The sequence below is a fragment of the Gigantopelta aegis genome, chromosome 3, assembly GCF_016097555.1.
Source record: "Gigantopelta aegis isolate Gae_Host chromosome 3, Gae_host_genome, whole genome shotgun sequence".
In the NCBI taxonomy this organism is placed as follows: domain Eukaryota; kingdom Metazoa; phylum Mollusca; class Gastropoda; order Neomphalida; family Peltospiridae; genus Gigantopelta; species Gigantopelta aegis.
Window position 1 is genome coordinate 50,254,744 of NC_054701.1, and position 13,732 is coordinate 50,268,475.

At 39.5% G+C, this 13,732-nt stretch overlaps 1 protein-coding gene across 1 annotated transcript; it reads left to right on the top strand.

Annotated features, from left to right (window-relative positions):
- Positions 1-4,260: 4,260 nt before the first annotated feature.
- LOC121368696 (protein slit-like) lies at positions 4,261-7,191 on the top strand. The gene has a single exon (XM_041493435.1). It carries the CDS (start codon positions 4,261-4,263, stop codon positions 7,189-7,191), a length of 2,931 nt encoding a protein of 976 aa, XP_041349369.1.
- The last annotated feature ends 6,541 nt before the right edge of the window (positions 7,192-13,732 follow it).

A 13,732-nucleotide genomic window follows, 5' to 3' on the forward strand; every position in this document is an offset into this window, starting at 1 on the left:
CAGAACAGTTGGAACATGTCCAGGAGAGGTGAAAAGAACGTACGCCAAGTCTGTGCGCACTCTGTGAAATTTGTCGTGACGTAGGCATTGTTGTGCTTCGAGCGACATCTACCGGTGACATCAGAATACGAACTTTCAAAATTATTTCAAGCAGTTGGGACATAGGGATTCCCATGGTATTTATCGATATAAAACCTGCTTTTTCACTCCATTTGATAAAAACGGCTTGGTATTTATCGATATAAAACCTGCTTTTTCACTCCATTTGATAAAAACGTGATCTAAGTGTGTTACAGGTTTGTAGATTAACCAAATTATAATTTATTTTCACTGGATGGAACTAGGGTGTGCGGCTTTAATTCTTGTTTACAGGATTTGAAATCTACGTATCCGCATGACTTCACTACCAATACTCTGTTATGAAACTTGTGACATCCTATTTATGTTACCGGACGGCTATACGTGAAAAGCGGCACGCAGAACCGATATCAGAATTAAAAGAAACCGCAGTAACAATCCATTTAGAGTGATTTACCCCATACCACCTAAAACCCCCCAGATATTCGAATGCTTGAAAATATTCCGAATAGCAAATTAGCGAGAAAATATTCGAATATTCGGACCAAACAATAAACCTAACAACGACAACGACCCCTCAACAAAACAACAACAACAACAACAACAATAAAACAAAAAGCAAACAAAAGCAATATTCGTTCTTGGAAGGATTATGTTTTTGTTGTTGATATTTTGGATTTTGTTCGTTTTGATTTTGTGTTAATGTCTCAAAAAAACACAAAAAACAAACAAACTGAAACGAAACGCAATAATTGTATTTTACCTAGTATAATTTTATTCCATCTATACGAGATAAACACAGTTAAGACAGTTATTCAAAATGATACCCAGGCTCTGTAATAAATTAACATACATAGAACCATAAGCTGACCAGTGTGAGTTCAAACACGTTTATGTAGAAGGCTAAAAATTCATAAACAGAAAATGAATATTTACTGGGATATATAATCGTAATTTAAACAACGTTTAACGTGATAAATTGGAAAAACTTGTCGTGTCAAATATGTGTGGGCTATAAACACGTGAATGTGTACCCATTGGTTCTAAACGCCATCGGTACGGACTGAAAGTCTCAAGCAATTACATGTATTTTTCATATTTCAAGATCGTGTCGGTAAATAAACACGATCGATAGGAAATATCGACTGAACAGTTATAGTTGGTGTCAAAAGGGCAGTTTGAGAGGTGCGGATCTCGAGTGACGAAGTTAGGGCGGGGTTGTAGCTCAGTGAGAGAAGGGCAGTTTGAGAGGTGCGGATCTCGAGTGACGAAGTTAGGGCGGGGATGTAACTCAGTGCGACAAGAGCAGTTTGAGAGGTGCGAATCTCGAGTGACGAAGTTAGGGCGGGGATGTAGCTCAGTGCGACAAGGGCAGTTTGAGAGGTGCGGACGAAGTTAGGGCGAGGGTGTAGCTCAGTGCGACAAGGGCAGTTTGAAAAAGTGCGGATCTCGAGTGACGAAGTTAGAGCGGGGATGTAGCTCAGTGAGAGAAGGGCAGCTTGAGAGGTGCGGATCTCGAGTGGCGAAGTTAGAGCGGGGATGTAGCTCAGTGCGACAAGGGCAGTTTGAGAGGTGCGGATCTCGAGTGGCGAAGTTAGGGCGGGGATGTAACTCGGTGAGACAAGGGCAGTTTGAGAGGTGCGGATCTCGAGTGGCGAAGTTAGGGCGGGGATGTAACTCAGTGAGACAAGGGCAGTTTGAGAGGTGAGGATCTCGAGTGGCAAAGTTAGGGCGGGGATGTAGCTCAGTGCGACAAAGGCAGTTTGAGAGGTGCGGATCTCGAGTGACGAAGTTAGGGCGGAGATGTAGCTCAGCGAGAGAAGGGCAGTTTGAGGTGGTCCCCCTCGCTACGCCACGGGGGTGGGGGGGGGTGGGTGGGGGTGGGGGTGGGGGAGGAAGGGGACATATGAAATATCCATTACTGCTTTTTAGGAGTAACGTGTTACAGTAGGGAGTTTCCTCTCTGCCACTCCCTCTCTCCCTCAAGTGTTCAAATAATATCAGGGGTGTGTGCAGGAAATTGTGCGGAGGTGGTGGCGGGGGGTGGGGGGGGGGGGTGGGGGGTGAGGGGCTAGACTGTGGCGAGCGAAGTTTTTAAGGAGTTCGTGTCATGCTCCCCCGGAAATACATTGAACAAAAATTCCTTTGAAGTGTGTGTGTGGGGGGGGGGGGGGGAGAGGATGGGGGTGTCGACCCCTTAAAACACCCCTTTGCACACTCGCCTGCATGCATATACACTATACAGTATTATACAGTATTATATTGCCGTAGTTCAAAATGTGCTGAGGTGTCATGAAACAAGTTTTCATTTCACTGTATACAGTAACATACAAAAACCTATCTTGAACACTGACTGGGCGGGATCTAGTAAAGTCAGTAGAGCGTTATTGGGGTTTTCCCGTCCCAACCAGTGTCTCGCGACTGGTATATCATGTTCTAATGGAAAAATGTAACGGGTTTCCTCTCTAAAATTATATGTCAGAATTAACAATTAGTCGACATGATGATTAATAAATCAATGCGCACTAATGGTGTCGTTTTGTTTTTTAACTTGAACATTTTCAGTTATTTTATAAGTATTCAATCAAACACCACTATATCTCTCGAGTCCATATACGCATTATTTAAGACAGCTTATTTTACTGTTTACAACTTTAGTTTAATTTAAATCCACAATAACTCAAGGTGCCAAACAAACTCGATGACGAGGATTATAATTTATTGTGTAGTTTATATATAATTATGATTCAAGCACAATGTCATGGATAATGTTACAGACAAAAAACATATATGAAATATCGATTACCAGCAAATATTGATCTTTTTAAAATGTATTTTGTCACACACAGGATCTTACATACCGCATCCATATCGTACGCATCATTCGGTGCATTGCTTTACACCTCAAGACTTAAAAAAACGGCGGCTGCACCAAATTAAGTAACTAGCTAGTTAATTTTGTAGAGCTCTGTATCACTACAGTCAGAGCCGGTTTAAGGATCCGCGGTGCCTGTAGCACAAATAACAGCGGGGCCCCCTTCCCAGGATATGTATTATGCAACCCCCTTGGGGAAAGGGGAAAAATTACCTCGGGAAAATAAAAGTACACATTACCGAGGGGTCCCCCGAAGCGCGGGGACCGTAGGACGTGCTACATGTGCTACTAGAATAGATCGGTTCTGACTACAGTTACGTTTCAAAGCGGATTTTGCTTTGAAGAAAGAAAAACAACAAAATATAGATGAGGTCAAGCTCACAGGAGTTTTAAATGGGATATTTGGGCTTCAAATGTTTCTTCACTAGAGATAACTAAGACTCCCCTCTCTTGATCTGCCCAAGTAATAACTATAAAGTACCTGAACGTCGACAGAATATCGTATGTATTTCTTACATGTATGGTGAAAGCTTTTTGTATTGGTACAAAAATAATCGATCGAATTATGTATACAGAATGATGACGGTTCATTTAAATTCAGGAATTGATCTTTGACGTAACACCTACCTCTTTGACTTACAACGAATGACGCATCGAGGATTAAAGACTACAACAGCAATTGGCGAGTAGAAATAGAAGAAGTACCACATTATACAAACACTTGTCGAAAGTAAGGTATGCGAAGATAGCTCATGTTTAAAAGACTCGCCAACATGGCACCGACAGCAATGCTTCTGATTTTGTGTTGTCTTAAACATAGTGCATATGTATCAACGACAAATACATCAATTCGAACTACAACGACATCGATTACAACGACAGCAGCAGCAACAACAACAGCAGTAGCAGCAACAACAGCAGCAGCACCATCACCACCACCAACAACAACAGCAGAAGCAGCAACAACAACTACAGCAACAGCAAAAACAACGACAACGTCATTGCAGGCCTGTCCAGAATCATGTTCGGTGTGTGACGTAGTTCCAGGAACATCCCGGGTCGTCAAAGCAGTTTGTAACTTTACCAACCCCGTCAATGTGCCCAACACTGTTCGTGATTTAGTCATTGACAACTACAGCTTTAAAGACAACGAGCTCACGCATTCTGACTTGGAAGGGAAGGTGGAATTGGGTCGTCTTGGAATAAGCAACAGCAATCTTGAACGTATAAGCGTGGACACATTTTCAACCATAAACATTACACGGCTGATTCTCGACGGTAACAAGTTCACTCAAATGGTCACTAAAATGCTAGATCCAGCAACTCTTTCACCGTTAGCAATGTTGAAAGAACTCTCCATTGACAACAATTCCATCAGTCTGATCCAGGATTTTTACTTTAACTCCAATTTAGCATCATTGAAGATTTTAAAGTTAGCAGGTAATAATTTAACACATATTGGAAAGAACTATCTTACAGGCTTGGTTTCTCTTGTAGAACTGAATCTTTCTAACAATAACCTGGCAGAAATAAACGGTCACGAATTCAACTCATTATTGTCACTTACTACACTGGATCTGTCAAGCAATAAATTAACAACTCTTCGGGCAAAGATATTTAATGACATGCCTAATCTGCAGATGCTTAATCTGGAAAACAACATGATTGTCAGTATCGCAGAACAGTCATTCTTGGGGACAGGTATAATGTCTATAAATCTGAATTCAAATTCCTTTCTTGATATTCCAACACTAAGTATTCAGTATGTTGCAGAAACATTAACATCCTTAAAGCTTGCGGAAAACCATATAATAAAACTTGATTCCAACAGCTTCAGTTCACTTAGCCTAGATGTTCTAGATATAAATAGAAATCGTATCACATATATTGATGCTATGGCCTTCAACAGTAGCCTCATCACTATCTGCAATTTGGAAGACAATCAATTGCAAGACCTGCCAGCCGAACTTGATGAATTCTTCTCCTCTTCACAAAGTGTATACATTGGTGGAAATCCGTGGGTCTGTGACTGCAATTCGTTGTGGCTTGCACAGTTCATCAGAGATGCAGGTTCCAGTTTTCTGAAATACAAACAGTCTCAGAATGCTCTGGACCCACAGTGCTTTTCTCCAAAGTCCTTTCAGAACATGACACTGGGAGAGACTGCTTCTGACCTCGAATCTTTGTGTGTTACAACGACAACATCAGTGGTAAGTTCCACCATGGGTATCAGCACAACAACACCCACTGATACATTGCCTGTCACAAATTGGTCTCCAGGATCGAAATTTGAAACTTCATTGCCAAAATCCTCTTGTCCGTCTGAGTGTTCTGTATGTGAACGCGATGTTGTAACAGGTGATGTTTTTAAAGTCAAATGTACTGGAATAAACCCAATATACATTCCAGATACAGTTCAAGAAATGGAACTATCTAATTATTCTGTACCAGATGGGGTCCTCAACAAAGATATTTTGGCAAATAAATTACACCTCCAATATCTGATGCTTGAACAGTGTGGAATAAACACCATTGCCGGCGATGCGTTTCAAAAGCTGTCTTCGCTGTCGAGATTATATCTAAATGGTAACAATATATCAGTTATAGGGTCTGGAACCTTCCAAAACCTCAATGGTCTGAAGGAACTAAATTTGGCAGGTAACTCTTTAACCAGTATCAGTGAAGACACCTTTTCTGGTTTATCAAATCTCACATTTCTGGCCCTTATGAATAACAAAATAGCATCCATAGCTGCCAATTCGTTCAGACATCTACAAAACGTGCAAGGAATATTCCTTTCCTCAAATCAGATTAATTATTTTGATTCATCAGTCTTTTCTGGTTCATCTACTTTACTCATGGTTGATGTTTCTAACAATAATATAAAAGCTATCCAAGAAATAGCCTTTTCAGGAACATCACTGGAATTTCTGGATCTAACCTCTAACCAGCTACAAAATGTTCCAGTTGAAGCTATAAAGCACATGTCAGGCACTCTTCATGATCTCTATCTGGGGCACAACCAAATAACAACACTCGAAGCTAATGTATTTGAAGGATTCAATTTCAATTCTTTGAAACTCAGTGGGAACCGTCTGTCCAACATTGATGCATTGACATTCAATAACGCTACAGCAATAATAACTGACCTTAGTGACAACAGAATAAAAACTCTGCCCTTCGAATTCCTCTCTTTTCTGGAGCAGTCACTCAGCGTCTACCTAGGAGATAACCCATGGTCGTGCAGCTGTGACACATTTTGGTTTGTGCAGTTTATTCGTGAACAAGCTGAACTGTCGAATTTTCTCAAGTATAAGGAATCAGAATTTTCCTCAGACCCCACATGCGGAGAACCGACGGCATTTGAAGCTATGCTATTTGTTGATGTTGCATCGTTCTTAAAAGCAGATTGTAAAACTACGATATCTACCACGGCCGATGTAACAACAGCTGAAACGAATGTGGCAACTACCACCACAGATACTGTATTATCAACGAAGGCATCCGCAACACGTCACGGAGAGATGACAACTGCTTTTGTAGAATTAACAACAACCAGCACAGATACTACAACTGCAAATCGTGCAAGAACCAAACGAGATACTGCAACAAACACGTTTGACAAAACACCAGAGAGTAGTATAGATGTCTGGACAAAAGGGACATACACTACCACACCTACAACAGACACACCAATAACTTCCGAGAGCACAGAATCAGCAATAACAGAAGTTGTACTGACAAACGTAAAGGACAACGTAACAACAACAGATGCACCCATACCTCCAAAAGGCGCACACTGGACGACAAGTACCACCACAGTGAAAGTGAAGACTCGACAACTGATAAGAGACAAAGTATCAAACAGGCGTCTCACTGCAAAGACAAAAATTGTTCTCGGAGTCCTTTTCGGCACCCTTAGTGTCATCTTTGTGTTATTTGGGTTGCATATAGCATTTCGCAAATTCAATATTCGATCCAAGCTTTGTCCAAAGAAACCAATTCTTCCGAAACACAGGGTACCGAACGCCATTCCAGCACCGCCAGTTTCCACGAACCCAAAATCCAACAACTGCCCAGTGACAAAGGCCGATGCAAAAGGTAACGTAGATGACGTAACTGCGCGTGATGGGGACCAAACGATGGAAGACAAAACGTCAAAGGTGGAAGATGAGAGAAGGAGAAGAGGAACTGCCTCGTCCATTCTTAGACCTCCCCTACCCCCAGTTCAAGTATAAACGTGATGAACTGTGATAATAAACTTAACAGCAAGGACAATTTGTTGAAGCCATTTTCTATGGCAGAAAGACTATTAAATTGTTTCTTTATTTGAGATATTGTAAAACATTTTTTAATTCTATAATATGCTCGTATATTTAGACATCATGACACCACTGGCACACACGATGCAATGTAATACACAAACTCGACCAGCACATCACTGTCCGTGTCGTATTGAGTGTAGGTGGGATACAATAATAATATTTAACAACAACAACAACAATAATAATAATAGTTTAACTTTAGGTCTCCCGCGCAGCTAACATACCCATTAGGTTTCTCCTGTTACGTCAAAGCTCATGGTATGTATTGTCCTGTCTGTAGGATCTAAAAGGCACTTTGTTGCTAATTAAAATAAGAGTAACCTCTGTGCTGTCATCTTCAAAACCTGTAATAAACGCACGTAATTTAGATACGCAAACATCTGGTGATGGTAAGTATATAAAATACTGTGAAGTGGACAACACATTGAAAAGTATTATAAAGTATAATTTTGATCCCTCGAAAACGAACAGGCCTACAAACTAACCATTATTATTGCATTAGTTATAGCATCTGAAACAAACACTACATGAAACATTTTAGCATATCAATGAGTCAAAGACCACGAACGGGAGATTGTTTGCCTGTCGTACCGTCGGACCGAAAATTAGTTTACGTTTATAACTATCCTCACATTAGTTCGAGACAATCATGTTTAGTCTAAAAGGTTTTGATTCGGACAGACAGAATTTGTAGCATGCCGGACCGAACATCCGGCAGACATTTCAGCCAATTTCGACTCCTGGTTTTTAAGTCTGACAAAGAGCTATTGTAAATGTTTTACCGAAGTCTAGACCGAAGGATTTAAATAGACATACCCTAGTTTTTAAACACTAAGGTATATTTTTGACTATTATAGCCGTTAACTGAAATCACACTTTACTTAGATTTTATGGTTTAGAGTATCAATTTCCGTACATTCGAAGCGTCATCCTGGTGTTTTTAATATCACAAAATGGATTCTCATATTTTTAAAAACACACGTGCGTCTGAGAAGTAACAGTTATGGAGTCGAGTTTTAGTCCGTTTTTAGAAGTGTTTCACTCAGTTGTAATTTTATCCAAATGTGTTTCAGGTTTGTAGATTAACTAAACTTAGTGTTCATTTTCACGGGTTGAAACTAGGGTCTGTCCCTTTAATAAAGTTTTCGCCCATACAGATATTGGCTGCATTTGAAGTTAGGAGACTTTGTTAAGTCTACCATCTGAGTCCACTTCACAGTCTAGTCTGCCCAACATTGAGCCAAAGCTAACGCTACATGTACATACCGTGTCCAGAGCCTAAAATCGTAAAACCTTGCTATGCGTACTTGGTTGTTAGACTGTCGTTTAACTAGTTTGTTGCCAAGTCACATTCGGGTAGTGTCGGGTAGTGAACATGATATGAAGATTATTACGGTGTTATAACTTGTAAATTTATTACCAGGACCGTTCAACAATTACGCAACGCTTAATCAATATGGGCAGGCGATTATAGACTGCTTTAAAGAAGAAGCATAATTGACGTAATTGTTGAACGGTCACTTAATATTTAATATTTAAAACCATTTCTGTTTAAAAGCCCATATATATATATATATATATATATATATATATATATATATATATATTCATTCATTCAGTAGCAGACGTTTTGTGTTTTGACGGAGCGTATTAGCAGACATCGTGACATGGTAAAATTTATGTATACATCGAAATGGCTAATTACAACTTCGTTTTAATATAATACTATTTCGTTATAAGAAAATAACATTCAATTCTAATGACTAGCGGTGTATATATTTTATCATATACATATTAAAACTTACTTACTAACGTCCAAAAATCAACGATATGAAGTTGACTTGACTCAGCTCTAATAACGGAGACCTCCAGGTACTACTAAACCAAATAACTTCCGGCTGGGTCAAAGTTCGAGGTGCACCCTGAACACTACAAGTCCTGTGATTGGTGATAAATGTGAGTGTGTTGGTTGTAAAAAGAAATAGTTTCATCTGGGCAAAAAATGTATGCAATTTTATTTTCATCTAGTACCACTGTGTCAAGTAGCCTTGTGTTTGAAACATGTATGGGGTACCTGTAAAAAAAAAAGGACTCGAATTTTGTGCGGAACTTGGGTAGTCAGAGACGCTACCCGTTATCTCAGAAATGAGCAACTTGACCCCCAATTTGTTCTGATTCACTTTAAGGGTGAGGGGTGGTAGTATTTATATTCGTGGCGTTTATGTCGATTGATACGCTGCAGGTAGGAGTTTTAGCCGCATATGGGATTATTGTCGTCTATGGGATTTGATTTGGTAGTATGCACACTCCAAGAAATGTTCATGAGGGAAAGAGATCGCCCCGTTGACTGATTTAGTGCCTAGCGTTAGATGAATTAATATGATAGAAGACGATGGTACCAGTCAAAATTTTTAATTAGCGAGCGCTCGCCATCCTAAACACGCTTGCAGTTAGTTTGGTAGACACTAGAAATCTGTTTAATAGTTCTCATGTCGTATATATATGCATATATATGCATATATATAGAGGATTCTCCCCGAGTGTTTTGTAATATCATAATTTATCAGCACGAGTTGATAAAAGTATGAAATCCGAGGCTTGCCGAGGATTTTTATACTTTTATCAACGAGAAACACACACACACACACACACACACACACACACACACACACACACACACATATTGTTTCAATATTATGTCTTCAGTTATTATTATTTGTATTGACTCAGACCTTGAGTAAGCTAACCAACGTTTGAACAACTGGCCCCTGGTGAACAGTTAAAATCTACTTTTTTAATAATGTGATTATTTTATGTTAAATACTTACAGTATATACGTATGTGTAGATTTTTGTTTGTTTGCTTTTAAAATAACCTACATTATGTGTGTTATAGAATTAGAACATTTATTTTGATATTGATTATATACGTGAGCATATTGAAGATGTGTAGCGTCCGGGAAAAATAATACCTCCTCCAAACGATTCCATTTGGCACCCACCCTCCATACTTATAAGAAGCTGATGTAGTCAACGAAACCATTTTTACGTAATCATTTGTAGAAACCCTTTTTAACCCTTTGTATAAACACTTTTTAACTTCCTTGTAAATAAAGTTTATTTAACCATTAATTAGTATTTTTTATCTAATCATTTGTATAAACGTTTTTAATTTTTTTTTTCTTTTTTTTTACTAACTCTCCCCACGCCTCTCGTTGTGAGCACAGTTTCTGGCCCTAGTCAGAAATCGGGCTCGCAACGAGCATGCTTGAACATTAAATTGATATAAGCACGTTAATTCCCGACATCTGACCTGACAGTCATTTGTGGGCATAAATACATACATACAACGAAACCAATCATGGATGTTCCCGTTCCAGTCAGTGCACTACGACTGGTATACCAAAGGCCGTGATTTGTGCTATCCTGTCTATGAGATGGTGCATATAATAGAGCCCTTGCTACTAATGGAAAAATGTACCGGGTTTCCTCTCTGAAACTACATATCAAAATTACCAAATGTTTGACATCCAGTAGCCGATAATAAATAAATCAATGTGCTCTAGTGATGTCGTTAAAAAAACCCAACTTTATAGTTACTTCTAGTAACTATAACACATTAAGAATTGTTTCCACTGAAACCACCTTAGTTTTAAAAACTTTTATTTTTATTTTTAACAACACCACTAGAGTATATCGATGAATTAATGATCGACTATTGGATGTCAAACATTTGGTACCTTAGTTTAAACGTGAATGCGACAATGGACAGAAAAAAGCATTGTTTTAGGTGAATAAATAAACAACCTGGTGGACATGTAAGTAAGTAAAGTAGAGTATAAAAAAGAGAGAGAGAAAGAAAGAAATGTTTTATTTAACGACGCACTCAACACATTTTATTTACGGTTATATGGCGTCAGACATGGTTAAGGACCACACAGATTTTGAGAGGAAACCCGCTGTCGCCACTACATGGGCTACTCTTTCCGATTAGCAGCAAGGGATCTTTTATTTGCGCTTCCCACAGACAGGATAGCACAAACCATGGCCTTTGTTGAACCAGTTATGGATCACTGATCGGTGCAAGTGGTTTACACCTACCCATTGAGCCTTGCGGGGCTCTCACTCAGGGTTTGGAGTCGGTATCTGGATTAAAAATCCCATGCCTCGACTAGGATCCGAACCCAGTACTACCAGCCTGTAGACCGATGGCCTAACCACGACGCCACCGAGGCCGGTCAAGAAAGAGAGAAGACTAGCGATAATGTTAAAAATCAGGGAAGGTTTGAAATGAATTTAATTATTAAACACTATGTTGTCTGACTGCATTAAGGTGGGACGTAGCCCACTTGGTAAAACGTTCGCTTAATGCCCGATCGGTCTAGGATCGATCCCCGTCGGTGGGCCCATTGGGCTATTTCTCGTTCCAACCAGTGCACCACGACTGGTATATCAAAGGCCGTGGTATGTGCTACCATGTCTGTGGTATGGTGCACACAAAAGATCCCTTACTACTAATGTAAAACCGTAGCCGGTTTTTTCTCTAAGACTATATGTCATAATTACCAAATTTTTGACATCCAGTAGCCGATGATTACTAATCAATGTGCTCTAGTGGTGTCGTTAAACAAAACAAACTCTGACTGCATTATGTCCATGATGTTTTGTAAAATTATAGGGTTTCTTTAGAGCAGTGGCTTGGTACATGCACGTCTTATAAGTGTATTCATAGCACATCACAGTCAAACAGAGGTTGTAGCGAACGCTTTTGCAGGTTAGCTCCAGGGTGGGTGGTGAAAATGTTAAAACTTAAAGTTTGTTTTCTTTAACGAGACCACTAGAAAACCCGCTACATTAATCATCAGCTTTTGATGTGAAACATTTGGTAATTTTTACATACAGTCTTAGAGAGAAAACACGCCACATTTTTCCATCAGTAGCAAGGACTCTTTTTCTATGCACCATCCCACAGACAGGATAGCACATACCACGGCCTTTGATATACCAGTCATGGTGTACTGGCTATAAGGAGAAATAGCACAATGGGCCCACCGACGGGGATCGATCCCAGACCGACCGCGCATTAGGCGAGCGCTTTACCACTGAACCACGTTCTGCCCCAGGGTGGGGGAAGGGCACGGAATCACCAGCGGACACCCCTAATTGTTTATGTATTTTTATTTTATTGTTTTCATTAGCTTACTATTTTATGTACTACTTTAGAACAAATAAAAATATTTCTTTGTCAATACGTGTTTGTTCATATCCAATCTATTTGATTACTAAAATTAGAAATACTGTTAGTTTTTAATATCATTACTGTACAGTGGCGGATCCAGAAAATCCATTGGGGGGTGGGGGATCACATGAGGCAGAATGCCAAGGGAACTTTGGGGGAGGTTTGGAGGGGGATGAAAATTAATATATAATAAAATTATAACTGTCGCAAAATTTAGGCGGGCCGACCCCTGCCCCCCCCCCCCCCCCCCCCCCAGATTCGCCTCTTCTGTAGTTGTTTTGTAGATATCGCTTGTCACGTGTTGTGTCTGACTTGTCTCATTTGCTTTCATCGGATATTCAACTGTATGTTTGAATCAAAATCAGTTTTGTGCTGTATTACATATAACAAAAATTGCATATTTAGGAAATAGAAGTTTAAAAACTTGTGGGTTTTTTGACGTAACGAATATTGCATATTACAAAAATGAAGTCAATAATTTTATGTCATCCTGAATAAAAGTTTGCTTCTTTAGCTTGAATATATCGAATTTTAGTAATAAAGATGATTTACCAACTTTTCCTGTTAAGTTTCTGGATAAAAAACAATAAGAGGATAATGGATAAAGCACACGACCTACGTCATTAACCTGTTATCCCCTTGTTAACGTCACGGAGTGCTCGCATCAATCGAACTCGCAGCATCGTATACATTTTGCCATAACACAGATCTTCGTGAGTGCAAACAGCAGCTACAATACCAGCACAAAAGACAGCGTGAGACCATGAAACCGTGAAACCGAGGTGGAAACACTAGTACACACACGACAAAGAAGTAGAGAAATAAAAACGAGACTCTTCAATTTCGCGAGTCTTGGATTACGCAATCCATGTCTAACATGTACGTTATTGACTTGCTGTTGCTGCATTCATGATGATCATAATTCAGTTTAGTTTGAGAGAATATAGTTTACCAGAAAATAACGGTGAATGTCACGCACATTGTGACACACTAGTGACATAAAGTCATGCATAGAGAACACTGTATATAAAATTACCAATCATTATTTCGTAAAATATAGATTTGTGTTGTCTGCGTCGATATTATCTCGAATCGAGTGCTATGCAAATTGTTGCAGAAATGTTCTTCAACACCACATCGAATTAGTTTTAGTCTGGGGTTTTTTTTTGGTCAACAGGATGCACTTTTATGCTAACGTGTTTAATTTAAAAAAAAA

What these genes read in the sequence shown, in the direction of transcription:
- LOC121368696 (XM_041493435.1), top strand. Translation starts at nt 4,261, where the DNA reads ATGCTAGATCCAGCAACTCTTTCACCGTTAGCAATGTTGAAAGAACTC.